Source organism: Anomaloglossus baeobatrachus, chromosome 6, assembly GCF_048569485.1.
Source record: "Anomaloglossus baeobatrachus isolate aAnoBae1 chromosome 6, aAnoBae1.hap1, whole genome shotgun sequence".
NCBI lineage: Eukaryota > Metazoa > Chordata > Amphibia > Anura > Aromobatidae > Anomaloglossus > Anomaloglossus baeobatrachus.
Window position 1 is genome coordinate 34,695 of NC_134358.1, and position 24,818 is coordinate 59,512.

General features: G+C 51.0%; 1 protein-coding gene across 1 annotated transcript in view; it reads right to left on the reverse strand.

Annotated features, from left to right (window-relative positions):
* OPLAH (5-oxoprolinase, ATP-hydrolysing) overlaps window positions 1-24,818 on the reverse strand; it is a gene marked incomplete at its 3' end in the record, with an annotated part of 146,570 nt that overhangs the window by 23,511 nt on the left and 98,241 nt on the right. Inside the window, exons 14-15 of the mRNA XM_075315969.1 lie at window positions 13,028-13,165; window positions 151-289 (exon numbers count right to left, since the gene is read on the reverse strand). Of these exons, the coding sequence (XP_075172084.1) occupies window positions 151-289; window positions 13,028-13,165 (277 nt within the window). The remainder of the gene's footprint in view (window positions 1-150; window positions 290-13,027; window positions 13,166-24,818) is intronic.

Sequence of the window (24,818 nt, forward strand, 5' to 3'; positions counted from 1 at the left end):
GCGGTGCATACATTGACCGAAAGTGATGCATACATTGAGCATAAGTGGTGCATACATTGAGTGGAGGTTGTGCATACCTTGAGCGGAGAGGTGCATGCACAATCATTTGTGTTTCTATCACGTGTTATGGTGCCTGCCGGACTCACTCACCGTCTCCACACGTGTTGGCCGTCCACTGGGCATAATACGAGTCTCGCAGCGGATGCCAGTGCTGCCAGTTCCTCGCACACGGATGTCGTCCACCACAATATTCCTTGACGGTATAGTGAATCCAAACTCCTTCATGTACCTGACAAAGGTGACATTTATATTAAGAAATGAAACATCACTTCAAGGTGAAGATCTTTATTGTGGTTCCCTTGGGGAATAAGCTACGATCTGCTTCTATGTATGTGAATCCTGAAAATTCTTCACAGCAGCGCAGACGTCTTTCCCTCTTTAATACATGTCTGCTTTGGTTCATTAATCCTGCGCAGCCGCATTTCCCCCATTAATACATGTCTGTTTTGGTTCATTAATCCTGCGCAGCCGCCTTTCCCTGTTTAATACATGTATGCTTTGATTCATTAATCCTGCACAGCCGCATTTCCCCCATTAATATATGTCTGCTTTGGTTCATTAATCCTGCGCAGTTGCATTTCTCCCATTAATACATGTCTGCTTTGGTCCATCCATTCAGAGTGGCCGCACTTTTTCCCCATTAATACATGTATGCTTTGGTTCATTAATCCTGCGCAGTTGCATTTCTCCCATTAATACATGTCTGCTTTGGTTCATCCATTCAGAGTGGCCGCACATTTTCCCCATTAATACATGTCTGCTTTGGTTCATTAATCCTGTGCAGCCGCAATTCCCCCCATTAATACAGGTCTGCTTACCATGCAGCAGCTGAATTATCTGGCGTTTTGCTCTTTGAAGATATTCCATTGCTCTGGTTTCATAACTTCACAAAGTGAAAGCAAAGACCCTCATGATGTCCTGTTCGCTCTCTGTCCATCCATAAGACAGCCTGCGATCTGCTGATGTCCTGTGTGCGCTGTCTGTCCATCCATAAGACAGCCTGCAATCTGCTGATTTCCTGTGTGCTCTCTGTCTATCCATAAGACAGCCTGCAATCTGCTGATGTCCTGTGTGCTCTCTGTCTATCCATAAGACAGCCTGCAATCTGCTGATGTCCTGTGTGCTCTCTGTCTATCCATAAGACAGCCTGCAATCTGCTGATGTCCTGTGTGCGCTGTCTGTCCATCCATAAGACAGCCTGCGATCTGCTGATGCCCTGTGTGCGCTGTCTGTCCATCCATAAGACAGCCTGCGATCTGCTGATGTCCTGTGTGCGCTGTCTGTCCATCCATAAGACAGCCTGCAATCTGCTGATTTCCTGTGTGCTCTCTGTCTATCCATAAGACAGCCTGCAATCTGCTGATGTCCTGTGTGCTCTCTGCCTATCCATAAGACGACCTGCAATCTGCTGATGTCCTGTGCGTTCTCTGTCCATCCATAAGACAGCCTGCGATCTGCTGATGCCCTGTGTGCGCTGTCTGTCCATCCATAAGACGGCCTGAGATCTGCTAATGTCCTGTGTGCTCTCTGTCCATCCATAAGACAGCCTGCGATCTGCTGATGTCCTGTGTGCACTGTCTGTCCATCCATAAGACAGCCTGCAATCTACTGATGTCCTGTGTGCTCTCTGTCCATCCATAAGACGGCCTGATATCTGCTGGTGTTCTGTGTGCGCTGTCTGTCCATCCATAAGACAGCCTGCAATCTACTGATGTCCTGTGTGCTCTCTGTCTATCCATAAGACGACCTGCAATCTGCTGATGTCCTGTGTGCTCTCTGTCTATCCATAAGACGGCCTGATATCTGCTGGTGTTCTGTGTGCGTTGTCTGTCCATCCATAAGACAGCCTGCAATCTGCTGATATCCTGAGTGCGCTGTTGTGACGCCCTGGACTAGCCAGGTAGTCACATACATACCAACATACACCCCCCCCACCCTAGACAGTTACAACAGTCAATCAAAAATCCTTGTTGCCTACCTCCAGGGTCTGATGTCCACACCAGGTGGGGAGGAGCCAGGCGGTTGGCCCCACCCACCGAGGAGTTCACAGGCCTGGAGGCGGGAAAAGTGACAGTTTAGTCTTGGAGGTGAAAGTAGGAGGACACGAACTGCAAGTGTCTGGGTTGAAGCCCAGGCACTGACAGCAAGGTTGGCAGATGGTGGTGACCATCTGCAGGAGTTGGTGGAACTCCGCAGAGCCGTAAGGACCGGGGTCGGGCGTCGGCCCGCCGGTACCGGACCAGGGAACGGAGTGAAGCTAAGCACACAGGCAGGGCCATCGGACCCCAACCAGGCTTGGAGCCGCCGTCAATAGTCAAATCCGAATGTGACAGGAACCCCAGGGGTTTCATAACAACCAAGTCCCGATTGAAGGCAACAGTCCACCCAGAGAGGATATACAGCCACAGCCACAGGCTAGAGATCCAAGGGCCAGCGCCTGCGGGCAAAACAGGCTCCTACGGCACCTATACGCCGGGGAGCGGATTACCGGTGGGCAACCACAGGAGTCAAGAATATCTTCACAGGTGGAGGGAAAGACAGCCACCATCAGCCGTCCGGGGAGAGCACAACAACAACACTGCAGCCGGCTGCGGGATCCGTCCATCCGGCCGCTTTTGGTTTACCAACGACTCTGTCAGTGATTGTCTGAGTGAGTACACCAGTACTGTCCGGCACCGCGCAGCGCTGTCCCTGCAACCCTGCACCCCAGCCATCCAGCCTCCCCATTACACCACCTGGCCCCGGGATCACCAACCCCCCTACCCACGGAGGGGACAACATCCTAGCTGCACCCTACCATCTCTCCCGGGATCCCCGTTACCAGCAGCGGTGGTGCCATCATCACCACGTCCCGTGGGTGGCGTCACAAACAATCTCCCTAAACATACCACCCCCTTTTCACTCACGGGTGAGGAGTCCCCGAGTCCGGTCCACCGCTCGAGCCACCGAGCAACAGCAGCAGAAGCCCCGGGCCAGAGCGTGGCGAGCGCGTCCCCTCCGCCTGCGACGACTTGGCGCTACGAACAGGATAGAACCGATCTACTTACCAGTAGAAGTGCGCCTTGTTGTCTCCGCCGGAGGCGTCCGGCCGTCGAAAAATTTGAAGCGCCGCCATCTTAGGCGCAAAGATTTCCCGCTCGAGCGTCTTACCCGAGCAGGGAAGGCGCGAAAGCGAAGCCCCGCCCCCAAAGAGGAAGTGCTAGAAAGAACCAAGGGGGACGGGAAAAAGATGTCTGCGCCCGACGGAGCCGTTGGAGGAGTGGCGGTCGCAGCCGCAGCAGCGGCCGTAGATGGAAACGGGGTTGCCCGTGCTCTGGCCGCAAGAGCGGGGGAGGCTGCGGGCCCAGCGGTCGTCCAGGTAATGCTGTTCTCCCTGCCCTATGTGCCGGTGCTACCTGGCTGCCGCAGTACGATGGGAAGCCTGATGCTTTGCAGGTGTTCCGGAAAAAGATTAGCCCGGTCCTCGATTTATATCCCTTGACTGATAGGCAACGGGCAGGGGTAGTACTAGGACAGCTCACCGGCGCGGCTGAGCAGGAGACGGAGACCTGGACCGACGCGGACCGGGCCTCAGTGACTACCATTTTTGAGAAACTCCAAATTGCTTTCAAGACCCACACGGAAGCAGAGTTGCGGATGCAATTTTACCAATGTCGACCGCGGCCTGCGGATAATATAATATAAGAGGCTATGCCCTGCGCCTGCAAACAGCCCTCCGTATGGTGAAGCGGGTGGACACTATTAATGATGCGGACGGCAATAAGATGCTAGTGGAACAATTTCTGCAAGGGCTGGGGTCTGCGGAAGACCGCAAGCAACTATGGCTGTGGGCCCTGGAACACCCCAATTTGGACTTTGCAGTATTGAAGGAGCGGGCCATCAAGGCCCTGCAGGCTCCAACGCCCGACGCTCCTGAGGCGGCCCCGTGGCCAGCTGAAACCGCTCCCATCACGGTGGCACCTCCTCTCCCGGCTCTACCGGCCCCTGCAGCGCCTGTCGGGATGATGGTGGAGCTAGCTGCCCAGGTCCGCCGTATGGATGGAGACCTAGCCAAGATCCTCGCCGCACTCCAGCTTCCAACGAGAGTCAAGCCCACAGGGATGATCCAGCTCGCCGACAGCCCGGAGGACGTCCCCTGGATGCTGCGGAGAAGGACCAATGACTCACGGTATGGGCCTCCTATTTGTTACAGGTGCAGCCATCCTGGCCACTACTCTAGGCGGTGCCCGTTAAACGAGCAAAGCCTGGGGCCAAGGGCCAATCCTCAGGAGTAGACAGGCCCCCCCGATTGGTGAGACCGGTATGTCGGAGCTCGCCCCATCATCCTTCTGGCAGTGGACGGCATCCCGCTCATGGCCCTTTTGGACACCGGATCACAGGTAACCACTATACCATATACACTGTACCAGCAATATTGGGGTACTGATGAACTTGCCCCCTCTGATGATAGCCTGACCCTTGTCGCAGCCAATGGACTCCCTCTAACACAAGTGGGATACAAACAAGTGACCCTGACCGTGGGACGTGCGGCGTTAAAGGATCAAGGGATGATAGTGGTGATGAATGAACCCAGTGATCATACCCCGAAAGTAGGGACCAATGTGATGGAGCATTGTATGAGTGAGGTGCTGAGTCTGTTCCAGCAGTTGGCCGCCACAGCAGGAGGAGGCCGACAGAGAGCTGTGCAGCGTGAGATCCGAGCCCTTCTATATCGGTAGCAAGTGAACTCGACTGGTGGAGAGATTGGGGGAGTAAGGGTGATGGATGTGGCCCCCTTGGTAGTGCCACCCCGAAGTGAGATGATGATTTGGTGCAGGGCAGCAGTAGGCCCCCAGGGGCGCGACTACCCGGCGATGGTGGAACCCACGCCTTCCGAACACTGGCCCACGGTGATGGCGACCAGAGGGGTGGTTGACGTCAAAAAGGGGAGAGTGCCTGTAAGAGTGCTGAATTGTGGAGAGGAGGAAGTTAGGCTTCCCCGTTACGCTACCCTTGCCAAACTGCTCACCCTAGACCCTCACACCATTCACGAGGCCGCCCCTCCTACCTCAGCATCCCCTGCCAGTAACCATATACCCCCTGAACAGTTAGAGGAGTGGTGCCAGGAACTACATGTAGGCACTGACGCCACACCCACGCATCACAAAGAGGGGGTATACAGGGTGGTGCAAGAATATGAACAAGTTTTCAGCAAGCACCCATTAGATTTCAGTAGGATTAAAGGGGTCCAATACCATATACCTACAGGCGTACATCCACCCATTAAAGAAAGATATAGGCCCATCCGGCCAGCACATTATCAATGCGCCGAAGACATGTTGAAGAACATGAAGGAGGCAGGGGTCATTCGGGATAGTTGTAGTCCCTGGGCAAGCCCCACTGGTGCTGGTGAAGAAAAAGGATGGTACCATGGGAATGTGTGTGGATTACCGGAAGATCAACCAGATCACGCATAAAGATACCTATCCGTATCGAAGAGTCGCTAGCTGCGTTGAGAACTGCTAACTTCTTCTCTACCCTTGACCTTACCAGTGGATACTGGCAGGTGGCGGTCGCACCGGAGGACCGTGAGAAGACTGCATTCACCACTCCCATGGGACTCTGCGAGTTTAACAGCATGCCGTTCGGGCTGTGCAATGCCCCCGGAACCTTCCAACGGCTCATGGAGTGTTACCTGGGACATCTCAATTACGAAACGGTCCTACTGTATCTAGATGATGTGATCGTATACTCCCAGACGTATGAGGCCCACCTGGAACATCTGGCTGAAGTGTTCGCGTCCCTAGCCAAGTATGGGATGAAACTGAAGCCCTCCAAGTGCCACCTACTGAAGCCTAGGGTACAGTACCTCGGACATGTGGTGAGCGCAGAAGGTGTCGCCCCAGATCCCGAGAAGATCACTGCTATCCAGGACTGGCCGAGACCGACCACAGTGAGAGAGGTGAGACAGTTCCTGGGCCTGGTGGGCTATTACAGTCGCTTCATCAAGGGGTACACGCAGAAGGCCGCCCCCATGCAAGACCTCCTCGTGGGACAGACCAAGGGTGGCAGGTCCCCTGGATCTCCGTTTGTGTGGGAGAAGAAGCATGAGGAGTCCTTTCACCAGCTGAAGACGGCCCTGACGGGAGAAGAGATCCTGGCGTACCCCGACTACAGCCTCCCGTTCGTCCTCTACACCGATGCCAGCAATGTGGGCTTGGGAGCAGTCCTGTCCCAGGTCCAGGACGGGCGAGAAAAGGTGATCGCCTATGCCAGCAGAAAGCTCCGGCCCACGGAAAGGAACCCCGAGAATTACAGCTCCTTCAAGCTCGAGTTCCTGGCCCTGGTGTTGGCAATCACCGAGAGGTTCCGACATTATCTCGCAGCGGCAAAATTCATGGCTTACACGGACAATAATCCGTTGACCCATCTGGACACGGCCAAACTGGGCACTCTGGAACAGCGGTGGGTGGCCAGGCTGTCTAATTATGACTTCACTATCAAATACAGAGCCGGCCGCAAGAACACCAACGCGGATGCTTTGTCCCGGATGCCCCACCTGCCGGATGGGGGGTCGGAAGATGATGACCTCGAAGAAATTGAGCTGCCCGCGTTCCATCGGCCACTGGTCGAAAGATTACATGTCAAACAACAGTGAACCTGGACCCGCTACCCAGTCAGGGTTGGAGAGAAGCCCAAGACCAAGCGCCATGGTCAAGACCATGATTGAGCAAGGCTCCTCCGGAATGGATCCGGCAGTGCCCCCTGAGGCCCAGCGACTGTGGAAAGAACGAGCCCGGCTGTACCTGCACGAGGGGAAGCTGTATCGATGGCTGATCAACCCGAAGACTCATGAGAAAGTTCGTCAACTGGTGGTCCCTCAGGCCAGCGTGCCCAAAGTCCTACGGGCATATCACGATGGCGCCGGGCATTTCGGTTGGAAAAAGCTGGAGATGTTGCTGAGAGAGTGGTTCTATTGGAGTTGGATGCGAGAATCTGTGGAGGCTTGGTGCTGAGAGTGCGGCCCCTGTGCGCTGAGAAGGAAGGATGAAGTCAGCCAAAGAGCCCCTCTACAGCCGATCATCACCCATCAACCGCTGGAGTTGGTTGCCTTGGACCACGTCAAGCTTACACCCAGCCGGAGTGGATATACCTACGCCTTGACCATCGTGGACCACTACTTCAGGTTCATGGTGGTTGTTCCAGTCAAGGATTTGACCGGCCGTACCGCAGCCAGGGTATTCCAGGCCTACTTCTGTCGACCGCACGGATACCCGGAGAGGGTACTTACGGACCAGGGTTCAGCCTTTGAAGCAGAGGTGTTTCAAGAATTCTGCCAATTGTACGGTTGTAAGATCAGGACTACGCCATATCATGCCCAAACTAATGGGATGTGCGAAAAGATGAACCATCTGGTCCTGGACCTCCTCAAGGTGATACTGTTGGAAGAGCGGAACCTGTGGCCAGAAAAGCTGCCCGACCTGGTCGACATGTACAACAACATCCTCAGTAGTTCTACCAAATGAACCCCAGCGTATCTGATGAGAGCCCGACCGGGCCGGCTGCCAGTGGACTTGGAAATGGGCGTGGAAGCTCCTGAGGCCCTCCCTTCGACTGCTGGCTTGGATACTCGGCGGCAAATCCAATACCGACAAGTCCAGGAGTATGTGGAGAAGAATCTCGGTCAGAGCCGAGAGAAACAAGCGCAACGCTTCAATAAGCGAGCGTCAGCCATCCCCTTTGAGCCGGGAGATGTCGTGCTGAAGCGGAAGAGATGGACCCACAAACTGGATGACCAGTGGGAAAGGACCTCGTATGTCATACAGCCCACTGAATGGGAGAATGAGAAGGCTTATCTGATCAGTCACGACCAGGGGAGGACTGCCACTACGGCTTCCAGAGACCACCTGAAGAAATGTCCTCACCCCTTGAGAGTGACCAACGAAGTTCCGGTTTCTACGCCGAGCGGGGAAAAGGAGAAGAAGGTGATCCACACAGTGATGGGTGATTTTCCAGCAGACTGGCCTATGCAAAACGGTGCGGTGATTGTTCCGGTGATAATGTTCCCACAACACGTGGAAGAAATGGAGACGGAAACGCCCGCCAGTGATCCGCTTGAACAAGCGCCCAGGGATGCACCCCCTTCCCTTTGGTCTCCACTTGCCATACCTGCCATAAGGGAAGAGGAACTGACTGTATCCTCTGTCCCCTTGCCCTCCACTGATGACATTGGGCCCAGAAGGTCCACACGCCCCAACCTAGGTCGGCCCCCACTTAGGTACAGGGAAGCTATGATCTAGGGGTGTCGTATGTTAATTGTGTAAATAGCTGAATGAATGAACACAAATCAAACAGAGTTTTCATCTGATTGTCTACCATGATTATCCCGGCCGTTGCCGGCAAGTTGTCCCCGGAGGGACCCTATGTGTTTTACCGCCCACATGAGAAACTGCTCATGAACATGGCCGAGAACTGGCAGGCCACCCACGAACTTGTGGGCTTGTAAATAGTTCGGTGGGCTGGTTTCCGTCCGTGCCGCCTCCGGAGAGGCAGATTGGAGGAAGGGCCCGCAGCAGAGCAGGCTGGGGCCCGGCCATCACCAGGACCGGTGGCCATCCTCCGGAGGTCAGGGGTCCCCCTGGACGTGGGGTCCCCTGAAGTGACAGCCGGGTGCGAGACACCGTACCCGTTCCTGCTCGGGTAACCAGGACCTGGACTGGGGTAAAGAGGTGCTGCCTGTTTCTTAGGGGCAGCACCAAGGTTTAGGTTATTTGGGTGGGGGAGCGGATGACCACGAACCCGTCCATTTAATAAAAATGTTCAATATTTGAAACGTTAAAGCACTGCACCTCCCGTAAGGGAAGACTTGAAAATATACGTATGTTGAATGTTTTCATATGTTAATTTATCTTTTACAGTTTGAAAAATAAAACCGGTGATGGACGGGCAACCCGCGGACGGTCTGCATTTTACCAAGGGGGAGTGTGACGCCCTGGACTAGCCAGGTAGTCACATACCAACATACACCCCCCCACCCTGGACAGTTACAACAGTCAATCAAAAATCCTTGTTGCCTCCCTCCAGGGTCTGATGTCCACACCAGGTGGGACGGAGCCAGGCGGTTGGCCCCACCCACCGAGGAGTTCACAGGCCTGGAGGCGGGAAAAGTGACAGTTTAGTCTTGGAGGTGAAAGTAGGAGGACACGAACTGCAAGTGTCTGGGTTGGAGCCCAGGCACTGACAGCAAGGTTGGCAGACGGTGGTGGCCATCTGCAGGAATTGGTGGAACTCCGCTGAGCCGTAAGGACCGGGATCGGGCGTCGGCCCGCCGGTACCGGACTGGGGAACGGAGTGAAGCTAAGCACACAGGCAGGGCCATCGGACCCCAACCAGGCTTGGAGCCGCCGTCAATAGTCAAATCCGAATGTGACAGGAACCCCAAGGGTTTCCTAACAACCAAGTCCCGATTGAGAGCAACAGTCCACCCAGAGAGGATATACAGCCACCGCCACAGGCTAGAGATCCAAGGGCCAGCGCCTGTGGGCAAAACGGGCTCCTACGGCACCTATACGCCGAGGAGTGGACTACCGGTGGGCAACCACAGTAGTCAAGAATATCTTCACAGCTGCAGGGAAAGACAGCCACCATCAGCCATCGGGGGAGAGCACAACAACAATACTGTAGCCGGCTGTGGGACCCGTCCATCCGGCCGCTTTTGGTTTACCAACGACTCTGTCAGTGATTGTCTGAGTGAGTACACCAGTACCGTCCGGCACCGCGCAGCGCTGTCCCTGCAACCCTGCACCCCAGCCATCCAGCCTCCCCGTTACACCACCGGGCCCCGGGATCACCAACCCCCCTACCCACGGAGGGGACAACATCCTAGCTGCACCCTACCATCTCTCCCGGGATCCCCGTTACCAGCAGCGGTGATGCCATCATCACCACGTCCCGTGGGTGGCATCACGAACAATCTCCCTAAACATACCACCCCCTTTTCACTCACGGGTGAGGAGCGCTGCTCGAGTCCCCGGGTCCGGTCCACAACTCGAGCCACCGAGCAACAGCAGCAGAAGCCTCGGACCCGAGTGTGGCGAGCGCGTCCCCTCCGCCCACGACACTGTATGTCCATCCATAAGACAGCCTGCGATCTGCTGATGTCCTGTGTGTGCGCTGTTTGTCCATCCATAAGACAGCCTGCGATCTGCTGATGCCCTGTGCGCTCTCTGTCCATCCATAAGACAGCCTGCGATCTGCTGATGTCCTGTGCGCTCTCTGTCCATCCATAAGACAGCCTGCGATCTGCTGATGTCCTGTGTGCGCTGTTTGTCTATCCATTAGACGGCCCGCGATCTGCTGATGTCCTGTGTGTGTGCGCTGTCTGTCCATCCATAAGATGGCCTGCAATCTGCTGATGTCCTGTGTGCGCTGTCTGTCCATCTATAAGACAGCCTGCAATCTGCTGATGCCCTGCGCGCTGTCTGTGTGGCACTCCTAAGGCTTTAGTTGCCACAGAGTATTACACGCAGCATTGGGTGTAATGCTAAACCCGGTTCCTGAGGACGTCAGTCCTGGTTTCACCCCATTACACACTCAAATACACACCAGGTTGCCCTGTTCCCACTGGGGACTGGCCTAGGGTAGGATAATAAAGCAGTCGCCAACAGAGAGGTCTTTTATAGGATGCCCTCAATAGGGACCCCAGTCCCAGCAGCTTAGGACCTGGGAGGGAGGAGGTGCAGCCAGCAGGGGAAGTCAGGAGCCAACACAACAGTTGGGGAGTTCTCCAGCAGGAGAGCAAGGGAGCAGTCACATCTACAGGTGCTCCGGTGGGAAGGAGGAGAAGTTCACAACGGTTGCCGCAGGGAGAGTGATCTCTGCTCCCCATGGAACAGATGCCACACAGGGTGGCAGGACCCTAGGGAAGATCATACTTCATGTTGGTTTTCCAAAATCTGCCTATACAGGGAAAGTTTCAAGCTTGCCTGATCACAGCGCCCGACAGCACAGTGCCAGAGAGGATCCGGGGCCTCGCTTCAAGCCGGACCCCACATCGGAACCGCGGCACCTGCAGATAGGGACACGAGTGCATCTCGTGAAACCCAGGGTCCCCTCGTAGCTTCAAGCCAGGGGATCCACTGACAGATGTTATAAGGAGAAACCCACCGAACACCAAACCAGACTGATCTCTAAAAGGATTCGGGTTAGACGGAGCCCATCATAGCAAGTGACTGGTATTACCTGGGTGAGTGGCATCGTACAAAAGTGAGTAAAAAAACCTGGAACCGCAGCCATAGACTCTGACTCTTTATTACCAGTAGTGCCGCTCCCTGCCACCATCACTACTCCCATCATCATCCTCCCCGGGGCCCGCTCTACCTGTTGAGAGTGATACCATCCCTGGTTGCTACTACCACCTTCCCCGGAGGACAGCGACAGCAGTGGCGGCCCATTCCCTCCCCACATACCACAGGTGGCATCACGACAAACACCTCACAACTACCCCCATCATCTCTTCCCTGCCATCTTCTATACGCTAGGCCGCCCGTAACCGCGACAGTCGACGGCCCGGCGACAAGTAGGTTAAACGCACCTGCCATGAGGGGCACTACACTTGTCCATCCATAAAACGTCCCGCGATCTGCTGATGCCCTGTGCGCTGTCTGTCCATCCATAAGACAGCCTGCAATCTGCTGATGCCCTGTGCGCTGTCTGTCCATCTATAAGACAGCCTGCAATCTGCTGATGCCCTGTGTGCGTTCTCTGTCCTTCCATAAGACGGCCCGCTATCTGCTGATGTCCTGTGCGTTGTCTGTCCATCCAGACGGCGTCATGTAGATCTCAGTGACGGCGTCTTATGAATCTCAGTGATTCACTGGCGTCGTGTGGATCTGTGTGATGGCGTCGTGTGGATCTGAGTGACGGCGTCGTGTGGATCTGAGTGACGGCGTCGTGCGGATCTGCGTGAAGGCGTCATGTGGATCTGAGTGATGACGTCGTGTGGATTTGGTTGATGGCGTTGTGTGGATCTGAATGATTGCATCGTGTGGATCTGGTTGATGGCGTTGTGTGGATCTGAGTGACGGCGTCGTGTGGATCTGAGTGACGGCATCGTGTGGATCTGAGTGACGGCATCGTGTGGATCTGAGTGACGGCATCGTGTGGATCTGAGTGACGGCGTCGTGTGGATCTGAGTGACGGCGTCGTGTGGATCTGAGTGACGGCGTCGTGTGGATCTGAGTGACGGCGTCGTGTGGATCTGAGTGACTGCATCGTGTGGATCTGAGTGACGGCGTCGTGTGGATCTGAGTGACGGCGTCGTGTGGATCTGAGTGACGGCGTCGTGTGGATCTGAGTGACGGCGTCGTGTGGATCTGAGTGACGGCGTCGTGTGGATCTGAGTGACGGCGTCGTGTGGATCTGAGTGACGGCGTCGTGTGGATCTGAGTGACGGCGTCGTGTGGATCTGAGTGACGGCGTCGTGTGGATCTGCGTGATGGCGTTGTGTGGATCTGCGTGACAGCGTTGTGTAGATCTGAGTGACAGCCTTGTGTGGATCTTAGTGACGGCGTTGTGTTGATCTCAGTGACGGCGTCGTGTGGGTCTGAGTGATGGCGTCATGTGGATCTGAGTGATGGCGTCATGTGGATCTGAGTGATGGCATCATGAGGATCTGAGTGATGGCGTCGTGTGGATCTGAGTGACAGTGTTGTGTGGATCTCAGTGACGGCGTCGTGTGGGTCTGAGTGATGGCGTCATGAGGATCTGAGTGATGGCATCATGAGGATCTGAGTGGACCGTTCAGCCCTGGGTCGCTGTGGTCCAGACAAATTATCACCACAGCTCTGGATGTGACTGGAGGACATTAGATTACTGGAGGGAATGTAGAAGTGACGGAGTAAATGGGAAATTTGACGTTACGGGAGCACAACAGAGAGCTTGCACTAATATTTAGGTTCCACATATACAATGTGTTTGCGGATTGTACCTGGCACTGAAGGCCTCCTTGAAATCCCCTAGAAGGCAGGAGTCAGGTGTCCCGGGGTATCCCCTCGCAGAGCACATGAGTGCACAGTCAGTCCGCTCATACCGGAGATGGAGGAAGGGCTCAGTGTCAATTTGAGACCTGTATGAAAACAAATATTGTAGAAGGGATTTCTGGTTTCTTGGTACCAGTGCAGGTATTATCAGTCTCACAGTACAAAGAGCTGACAATCTAATACATCACAGCATGCATGGAGAGGAGAATGAGCATGTGCACCTCCTGTCAGGAATGGAGGGGAGACGCACATACTCCTTCTCAGCCCAATTCATTGTCTATGGGACTGCTGAGTACAGTGCTCCACTATTTCTGGCAGTCCCATAGACAATGAATAGAGTGGAGGCAGAGCATGTGCACCTCTGATCCATTCCTGACGGGGCTGCTGAGCTCAGCTCTTGGGGTTCTACAGCTCCGATCTCAGAATCACTTGGAGTTTCAGGGGTCCAACATACAATGATCAGTATGTTATTCCCTAACCAATGGACCTTTTATGCTACTACAGCCCTAGACGAGCAAGGAAGCATGAACTAAACTCTCCAACACTACAGAAATGTTGAAATGAATCCTCCACTGCCCTAGACCACCAGAGAACCAGGGACTAACCTCTCCAAGACTACAGAGATAGTGAACATAATCCTCCCCTGCCCTAGACCACCAGAGAACCAGGCACTAACCTCTCCAAGACTACAGAGATAGTGAACATAACCTTCCACTGCCCTAGACCACCAGGGAAGCAGGGACTAACCTCTACAACTCCAAGACTAAAGAGCTAGTGATCACCTGGGATGAAGGCACTAAATTCCCCACCTACCTAAATCACCGGGACAGTGAAATCAACACTTCTATTGCTCCAAACAACCAAGAATAGAAGTACAAAGCTCCATACCAGCCAGATCACAGGGGGTGGTGGTATCATATTTTCACCTACTCTAGACCACCAGATCTAGACATTAACTTACCTGCTGCTCTAGACTACCAGGGATATAAGCATTAACCTCTACTAATCTAGACCAGAAGTATGATGTCATTAACCCCACCAGGGATGCAGATAGTAACCTCTTCATTAACCTACACCACCGGGGAAATAACATTACCTTCTTTGTTGCCCTAAGCCATTGAAAACGTGGGCACTAAACTGAAGTAGACCACCAGGATTGGGGCATTAACCATTGCATTACCTGAGATCAACAGGGAAGAAGGGAAAAACATGAAGGGAGATGAAAGGTATGAGCAGGCTAACACCCAGGACATGTCATGTGCAAGATGATCCCCACCTGGATGGCACTGGAAATGCAGGAAGGTCTGAAATACTGTAAGGGGGTGTAAGGCTTAGCAGCCCCAGACCTGCAAATCCACTATGTGTAAAGTGTAATGTTTGAAGTTCATGTTATGGTGTAATGTGTTCATACGACCACTAGGTGGCGACAATGTGTAAACTTCTTTCCTGGTACCCCTGGGATACAGAGAGTTAATGAAGAGGAGGTGCTTAAAGAAAACCGGTTAGGGGAGGAGCTTAGTCAGATAAAACTGGCTAGGAAGACAGGAAGTGACAGGACAGTCCCTGAGGGAGAGGAGCAGACTGTGTCTGTGAGAGGAGAGTCCCTGAGGGAGAGGAGCAGACGGCGTCTGTGAGAGGAGAGTCCCTGAGGGAGAGGAACAGACGGCGTCTGTGAGAGGAGAGTCCCTGAGGGAGAGGAGCAGACTGCATCTGTGAGAGGAGGGTCCCTGAGGGAGAGGAACAGACGGCGTCTGTGAGAGTAGAGTCCCTGAGGGAGAGGAGCAGACGGCGTCTGTGAGAGGAGAGTCCCTGAGGGAAAGGAGCAGACGGCGCCTGTGAGAGGAGAGTCCCTGAGGGAGAGGAGCAGACTGCGTCTGTGAGAGGAGAGTCCCTGAGGGAGAGGAGCAGACTGCGCCTGTGAGAGGAGAGTCCCTGAGGGAGAGGAGCAGACTGCGTCTGTGAGAGGAGAGTCCCTGAGGGAGAGGAGCAGACTGCGTCTGTGAGAGGAGAGTCCCTGAGGGAGAGGAGCAGACTGCGTCTGTGAGAGGAGGGTCCCTGAGGGAGAGGAGCAGACTGCGTCTGTGAGAGGAGAGTCCCTGTGGGATTGGAGCAGACAGTACCTTTGAGAGGAGAGCCCCTGAGGAAGAGGAGCAGACGGCGTCTGTGAGAGGAGAGTCCCTGAGGGAGAGGAGCAGACTGCGTCTGTGAGAGGAGAGTGCCTGAGGGAGAGGAGCAGACTGCGTCTGTGAGAGGAGAGTCCCTGAGGGAGAGGAGCAGACGGCGCCTGTGAGAGGAGAGTCCCTGAGGGAGAGGAACAGACGGCGCCTGTGAGAGGAGAGTCCCTGAGAGAGAGGAACAGACTGTCTGTGAGAGACGTGGTGGAGGAAAACTCCCCAATAACTTTAATTTGGAGTGACCTTCTGGGTCGAATCCGAGTGGTGGACACATGGTGTGGCCCGTGTGGTGGCCATTCGCTGGTGGAGACCTAATGAACCCCCTCAATCAGCGGAAGGTCAGTGGGCTCTTGAGAGAAGGGCAGGTCCTGACTGACCAGAAAGACTGTTGATTCTGCCATGAATAAAGAAGCTGAAGGAGAGGATGCGGAGCTTAGGGACCCCAACGGGCGCCAGAGTACCATGGATGCGGTCAGCTGGTAAAATGTATGAATTACCATTGTTAATTGTAACCCCTCAGGAGAACAAGTATGTGCCCGGCTCAGGGAAGATACAAAAAAACGTTTTTTGAAGTTGACCAGTAAAGAAGTTTGGTTGAAAGACCCTGACAGTGTCAGTGCTGGTGACGCAGGGGGAAAAAGCATGTTTATTACAATATTAGCTGTAGTACTCGGCGCTGCCCGGGATAGTAACTTAGTGTCTCCCGCTCTGCCCGTCCTTCTCCGTCTGTGTGTCTCTGTGTGTGTCTCTGTCTTTACCGATATATTTCCTCACACATAAGTTTCTTATACTAAAAATGTCCTTTGTTGCCTAGCAACCAATCACAGCTCCTATTAATGACCTGTAGCTTCCAGCTCCATTGACTGAGCAGATTTTTTGATTTATAACTGTAAAGCGCGAGGTTAAATTTTCCCCTCAAAACATAGTCTATGACAAGTGATGATTGAATGTATTCGTTACTATACGCAGAATAGTGCGGTATTCAGGGTATTCATTATATAGCGAGCAATGGTGTATTTGCCTCCCTATATTTGGATGTCCCGCCCAGCATATTTACAGAAAATAATGGAGAGAGGGTACTTAAAACATCGAGCCAATGACCACTGGTAAAGATGATAAGATCAATGTCGCTTTATTGCATGTTCAGGTCTACGCGTTTCAGGAAGCTCTGCTCCCTTCCTCAGGACAAACAGCACAAGAAACATCAAATCTCAGAGATGAGATTTGATGTTTCTTGTAGCTAACATGAGTCACTTCCTCTCAGTGCCTGCATAGTGCCAGCACGGAGAGTAAGGGTACCTTCACACTTAGCGATGCAGCAGCGATCCGACCAGCGATCTGACCTGGTCAGGATCGCTGCTGCATCGCTACATGGTCGCTGGTGAGCTGTCAAACAGGCAGATCTCACCAGCGACCAGTGAACAGCCCCCAGCCAGCAGCGACGTGCAAGCGACGCTGCGCTTGCACGGAGCTGCCGTCTGGAAGCTGCGGAGACTGGTAACTAAGGTAAACATCGGGTATGGTTACCCGATGTTTACATTAGTTACCAGCGCACAGCTGTGTGTGCAGGGAGCAGGGAGCCGCGCACACTGAGCGCTGGCTCCTTGCTCTCCTACCATAGCTACAGTACACATCGGGTTAATTAACCCGATGTGTAATGCAGCTACATGTGCAGAGAGCAGGGAGCCGCGCACACTGCTTAGCGCTGGCTCCTTGCTCTCCTAGCTGCTGTACACATCGGGTTAATTAACCCGATGTGTACAGCAGCTACATGTGCAGAGAGCCGGAGCCGGCAGCACAGGCAGCGTGAGAGCTGCAGATGCTGGTAACTAAGGTAAATATCGGGTAACCACCTTGGTTACCCGATGTTTATCTTGGATACAGTTTACCTCAGCTGTCAGACGCCGGCTCCTGCTCCCTGCTCGCTTCATTTGTCGCTCTCTTGCTGTCACACACAGCGATCTGTGTGTCACAGCAGGAGAGCGGCTTTGAAGAAAACGAACCAGGGCTGTGTGTAACGAGCAGCGATCTCGCAGCAGGGGCCAGATCGCTGCTCATTGTCACACACAGCGAGATCGCTAATGAGGTCACTGCTGCGTCACAAAAAGCGTGACTCAGCAGCGATCTCGGCAGCGAGCTCGCTGTGTGTGAAGCACCCCTTAAGCACCATATCTGCAGATCTTAGCTCTGTAGCTGAGATCTACAGATAGGGCGGAGCGATCGGATTGCTGATCGATATAGCCCCCTAGGGGGACTAGTAAAGTAAAATAAAAGAAAAGTAAAAAAAAATAAAAGTTTTAAAAAATAAAAATAAAAAAACAAAAACCTAAAAGTTCAAATCACCCCCCTTTTGCCCCATTGAAAATTAAGGGGTTAAAAAAATAAAAGATATACACATATTTAGTATCGCCGCATTCAGAAATGCCCGATCAAAATGCAAAATTTATTAATCTAATCAGTAAACGGCGGAGCGGCAAAAAAAATTCCAAACGCCAAGATTACGTTTTTTGGTCTCCGCAGGTTTTGCGCAAAATGCAATAACAGGCGATCAAAACGTAGCATCTGCGCAAAAATGGTACCATTAGAAATGCGCAAAAAATAAGCCATCACTGAGCCAAAAATCCTGAAAAATGAGAACGCTACGGGTTTTGGAAAATGGCGCAAAATGTGCGCCACTTTTATTGGACAAGCTTGTGAATTTTTTTAACCCCTTAGATACAAGTAAACCTATACATGTTTGGTGTCTACAAACTCGCACAGACTTCAGGCATCACAATGACACATCTAGTGAACAATGTGAATAAAATATCCCAAAAACTATTGTGCGATCACACTTTTTTTGGAGTTTTCCAGTACACCATATGGTAAAACGTATGGTTTCATTTAAAAGTACAACTCGTCCCGCAAAAAATAAGCCCTCATATGGCAAGATTGACGGAAAAAAAAAAAGTTACGGCTCTCGGAAGAAGGGGAACAAAAAACAAAACCGCAAAAATGGAAAACGCTCTGGGGCTGAAGGGGTTAAAGCAGTGTGTGTTACTACCGCCATAGTACCATCCAGAAATCAGCATACAATAGCTCTTTTAAGAGCTGATAGCACTGAACAAAGTCACAGGAAGGAGAGATTGTGGATTTGGTAGGGAATTGGGACCTGTTTCCACAATATTTATGGGCTCATAGCATGACTTGTGCCATCCAGATCAGCCACATTAATACGTTGCTGGTGGCTTTTGGAAATACAAAGCAGGACTCTACTATTTTGTGCTACTTGGTACAAAGTACTCACTTGTACTTTCTCCACAATATTTTTGGGGTCTGTGGTGGGCAACAAGGCACTGAGCCTGTGTCAGGTCAGAAGGTGCTTTATGCATCCACTATGTTTCTTGCCAAATTTCACGGTCTGGAACGTAATCGTGTGGGGAAACCAGAAGAGTGAGAGCAGGTTCTGTCTTGGATGGTAGACAAGGCCTCTTCACATTTGTCAGCAGCAACCAATCTTCTATGACCACACAGTCTACTGTGGATACACAGAAGGCTGGCCCATCCAATGCTCAACCTGGTCCTCCTTCCTTGCCCCTTAATCAGTCGCAGGAGACATATGACCCCAGTCTCGGCCACTCTGAAAATCTGTTTTGTATGTATCCCTTGGTTGGCTTTGGCCTCTCTCTGTGCAGCATGGAAGAGGGACGTGAGGAGGTGACATGCGTTGATGCACAAGTATTTGAGGACCTATGGCCAGAAGAAAACCATTTTGAGGAACCTGATTTACTTTCTCCTGAGGTGGAGGCTGATGATGATGAGACACCGTTGCCATCAGGTCAGCCTACAATCTCAAGTGTGAAGGAGGATGAGATGGAAGATGAGGTGGTCGATGATGAGTCCACTGATCTGACCTGGACCGTTGACATGCATAACCAGCACAGCATCACAGAGGAAGATGGACATGTAACACCAACACAGGCACCAAGGGGTAGTGGTTTGTCCAGAGTGAGCACTGGGTCAACTGTTCCCAAGAGCACTCCCACTGTGGCTTAAGTAAGTGCAAGGGGCCATTCAGCTGCTGTCTGGAATTTTTTCTGAAAGTCCTTTAGAGAAAACATTATAATCTGTAGCATCTGCCATAGCAATTTGAGCAGAGGCCAGGGCAAAGGAAACCTGACCACCAGTATGCAGAACCACATGGCAGCCAAGCACCCCAGTAGGTGGGCAGAACACCAGGGTGCCAAATTTGTGTCTGTGGGTCAAACCACTGCCATGTCGCCTGTGCTAGGTCCTTCACAATCTGCTATCCAGGTAGGAGGCGTTCATTCATCCTGCCCACAAGGTGCCATTGCACAGACACAGCAAACATTAACCACATCCTCTTCCTTGTCCCAGCGAAGCGTCCAGTAGTCCGTGCCTGAGATCTTGGAAAGGAAGTGTAAATACCCAGCCACGCACCCACAGGCACAAAACCTAAACTCTCACATTGCCAAATTGCTAGCCGTAGAGATGTTGTCGTTTAGGCTTGTGGGAACACAGTGTTTCCGTGGTCTCTTGGCTGTGGCTGCCCCACGACACAGCCGCCACTATTTTGCCCAGTGTGTCGTCCCTGCACTACACAAGCATGTGTTAAACAATCTCAAGCGTGCTCTGACCAACGCCGTAACCGTGAAGGTCCACCTAACAACAGACACGTGGGCAAGTTGTTATGGATAGGTACGATACATTTCTGTCACGGCACACTGGGTGAACCTGGTAGAGATTGGGACAAACTCGCAAACTGTAACATTACACATCCTACCCACACCAAGCATAGCGGGCCGAACTTCTACCAGCGTTTCCGCATCATAATATGCCATTTCCTGTCTCCCTACCTCTTCATTCTCCTCCTCCTGCTATTCATCCACTGCTGAATTACCCTCCCCATCACTGCCAAGCTGGGAGCTGTGCAGCAGCACATCAGAAAAGTGGCAACACACTCTGCTGAAGCTGATCTGTTTAGGTCACAAACCACACATTGCGGCAGAGCTGTGGCAAGGTAAAAACAAGCAGACCGATCAGGGCCTCTCCCCGCTGCACCTCCAACCCGGCCTGGTCATTTGTAGAGATGAGTGATCTTCGAGGTTCGCCAATTTCATGTTCAAGTGATTTTGGGGGGGGGGGGGGGTGTTCGAACTCGAGCTTTTTGCTAAAAGCTCGACAGTTCGAGTTAGGTTCGAGAACGGTTTGATCAACAAAAACGTGTCTTTTCACAGTAAGGCTATGTGCACATGTTGCTATCTGCATGCGTCCTGCGTCCCCAGCACAATCCCGCTCTCTTTCCTAGTCACCGATCACGGGCTTCTCGCTGCACGGCTGTCACAAATCTGCGGTGTCTTTTCCTCTTAAGAAAATGGCTGCCGCTTCATTATTCAATCAGGTATTCCGTGCTTTCCCTGCCCACCGGCGCCCATGATTGGTTGCAGTCAGACACGCACCCACGATGAATGGAAGCTGTCTCACTGCAACCAATAACAGCCACCGGTGGGCGGGTCTATATCGTGTAGTAAAATAAATAAATAAATAATAAAAATTTAAAAAAAAAAAATGTGGTTCCCCCATATTTGATACCAGCCAGGATAAAGCCACATGGCTGGAAGCTGGTATTGTCAGGATGGAGAGCGCCACTGGATGGGGAGCCCTCCAGCCCAACAATATCACCATCCATTAGATGCGACACTCCACGGACTCCACCCAGCTCATCCCGAATTGCCCTGGTGCGGTGGCAATCGGGGTAATAGTGAGTTTAATCATGCCAGGCGTCTCCCCGAGATACCTTCCATGATTAAGTGAAAGTAAAGAAACACACAGCGAAAAATCCTTTATTTGGAATAAAAGACAAAAAACCACCCTCTTTTACCAATTAATTAATTCCCAAATACACATTCAGGTCCGACGTAATCCACACGACACGGTCAGCTCTGCTACATGAAAATGCAGCAGCACCGTAGAACACGATCGCACTGTGTCTTCTCCACGTAGCAATGAAGTGAATCGCGCTGTCACCAGAGACTTCACTCTGCAATTTGGAGTCAAGATTACCAAATCTGCCTATCTTTATCATTAGAGGCAGTAGTTCAGTGGATAGAGCGCTTGCCTAAGAAGCATAACTTTGCGAGTTCTAGTCCCGGTCCTGGTAAAGGATTTAATTTATTTTTTTATTTTAAATGATATCGTGCAGTAAAAGAAATAAAAAAAAAAAAATGCGGTTCCCCCCCCATATTTGATACCAGCCAGGATAAAGCCACACGGCTTGAGGCTGGTATTGTCAGGATGGGGAAATACTACCTGTGCCACGAGCCACACCAGAGAGGCAAAGAGAGATCAGGGAGGTTAACAGGTGGCTCAAGAATTGGTGTAGGAAAGAGGGTTTTGGGTTCCTGGAGAATTGGGCCGACTTTTCAGTTGGCTACAGATTCTATGCTAGGGATGGGCTGCATCTTAATGGGGAGGGTGCAGCTCTGCTGGGGCAGAAAATGGCTAGAAGGTTGGAGGAGTGTTTAAACTAGGAATGGGGGGCGAGGGTATTCACTTTATAGAAGGGGAATGTAGTGCAGATAGTGACCAGGGCACAAGTAATGAAATTGGGGGTGGTACGGTGGGAAGGGTTAGGACAGTCAATACAGTAAGCAAGAATATAGGTACAGAGTCATACGTAACGTGCATGTACACTAATGCCCGAAGCCTCACAAATAAGGTGGAGGAATTAGAATTAATATTGTTGGAAGAAAATTATGATATAGTGGGGATATCAGAGACATGGCTGGATGAGAGCTATGACTGGGCTGTTAATTTACAGGGTTATAGCCTATTCAGGAATGACCGTACAAATAAGCGAGGGGGAGGTGTGTGTCTATATGTAAAATCATCCTTAAAACCCATCCTGCGTGACAACATATGTGAGGGTACTGAGAATGTAGAGTCCCTATGGGTGGAGATAAGGGGGGGGGAGAGTGAATAATAAAATACTGATAGGGGTGTGTTATAAGACGCCGAATATTATGGAAGAGGTAGAGAATCTCCTCATAAAGCAAATTGATAAAGCAGCGAGTCTCGGAGAGGTAATTATTATGGGGGACTTTAACTATCCTGATATAAATTGGGGAACAGAAACTTGCAGTTCCAGCAAAGGAAATAGATTTTTGATAACAATGAAAGATAATTACCTTTCACAAATGGTACAGGACCCCACAAGAGGGGGAGCACTACTAGACCTTGTACTAACCAATAGGCCAGACCGCATATCAAATATACAAGTTGGGGGTTACTTGGGGAATAGTGATCACAAAATAATAAGTTTTCATGTATTCTTTAGTAAGATGTATAGTAGAGGGGCTACAAGAACACTAAACTTCAGGAAAGCAAATTTTAAACGGTTGAGAGATGATCTTAGTGCAATAAACTGGGATGATGTACTAAGTAATAAAAGTACACAAAGCAAATGGGAGACTTTTATGAGCATCCTGAATAGGGCTTGTGCAGAAAATATACAAATATACCCTATGGGAACAAACATGCTAGAAATAGGAGGAAACCCCTATGGCTAAATAGAGCTGTAAGGGAAGCAATAAAAGAAAAACAGAAAGCCTTAAAAGAATTAAAGAGGGTAGGTAGTGATGAGGCATTATATAATTATAGAAAATTAAATAAAATATGTAAAAAGCAAATTAAGTTAGCTAAGTATGAGACAGAGAAACTCATTGCGAGAGAAAGTAAAAATAATCCTAAAATATTCTTTAACTACATAAACAGTAAAAAACTGAAAAGCGATAGTGTTGGCCCCCTTAAAAATAGTCTTGGTGAAATGGTGGAAGGGGATGAGGGTAAAGCCAACCTGCTGAATGACTTTTTTTCTACGGTTTTTATACAAGAAAATGCCATGGCAGATGACATGACCAGTGATGCCATAAATTCACCCTTGAATATTACCTGCTTAACCCAGCAGGAAGTACGCCGCCGCCTCGAAATCACTAAGGTTGACAAATCTCCGGGCCCAGATGGCATACACCCCAGAGTACTACAGGAATTGAGTTCTGTGATAGATAGACCATTATTTTTAATCTTCTCAGATTCCTTAATAACAGGGTCGGTACCGCAGGACTGGCGCATAGCAAATGTGGTGCCAATATTCAAAAAGGGGACAAAAACTGAGCCGGGAAATTATAGGCCGGTAAGTTTAACCTCTACGGTTGGTAAAATCCTTGAGGGTTTCTTGAGAGATGCTATACTGGAGTATCTCAAGAAAAATAACCTTATGACAGAGTATCAACATGGGTTTATGAGGGATCGATCCTGTCAAACTAATTTGATCAGCTTCTATGAAGAGGTAAGTTCAAGCCTGGACCAGGGAAATGCAGTGGATGTTGTGTATATGGACTTTTCAAAAGCTTTTGATACGGTGCCACACAAAAGGTTGGTACATAAAATGAGAATAATGGGGATAGGGGAAAATATGTGTAACTGGGTTAAAAACTGGCTCAGTGATAGGAAACAAAGGGTGGTTATTAATGGTACGTACTCGGACTGGGTCTCAGTTCATAGTGGGGTACCACAGGGGTCAGTATTGGGCCCGCTTCTTTTCAACATATTTATAAATGACCTTGTTGGGGGCATGCGGAGTAGAATTTCAATATTTGCAGATGATACTAAACTCTGCAGGGTAATCAATACAGAGGAGGATAATTTTATATTACAGGGAGATTTATGTAAATTGGAGGATTGGGCTGAGAAGTGGCAATTGAAGTTTAATGTAGATAAATGTAAGGTCATGCACTTGGGTAGAGGAAATAACATTTATGATTATGTACTTAATTGTAGAACACTGGGTAAAACAGACACAGATAAAGACTTGGGTGTATGGGTGGATGGTAAACTTCACTTTAGTGGACAGTGTCAGGCAGCTGCTGCCAGGGCTAATAAAATAATGGGATGTATTAAAAGAGGTATAAGTGTTCATGAAAAAAATATAGTTCTACCTCTGTACAAGTCACTAGTGCGACCGCACTTAGAATACTGTGTACAATTCTGGTCACCGATATATAAGAAGGACATAGCTGAACTGGAGAGGGTGCAAAGAAGAGCGACCAAGATTATTAGAGGAATGGGGGGGCTGCAATACGAAGACAGGTTATTAAACTTGGGGTTATTTAGTCTGGAAAAACGAAGGCTTAGGGGAGATCTAATCACAATGTATAAATATATGAGGGGACAGTACAGAGACCTTTCCAAAGATCTATTTACACCTAGGCCTGCGACTGGAACACGGGGGCATCCGCTACGTCTTGAGGAAAGAAGGTTTAATCATAATCACAGACGAGGATTCTTTACTGTACGAGCAGTGAGACTATGGAACTCTCTGCCACATGATGTTGTAATGAGTGATTCACTACTAACATTTAAGCAGAGCCTGGATGCCTTTCTTGAAAAATTTAATATAACCAGTTATGTATATTAGATTTTATGACAGGGTATTGATCCAGGGAACTAGTCTGATTGCCGGATGTGGAGTCAGGAAGGAAATTTTTTCCCCATTGGAACTTGTTTG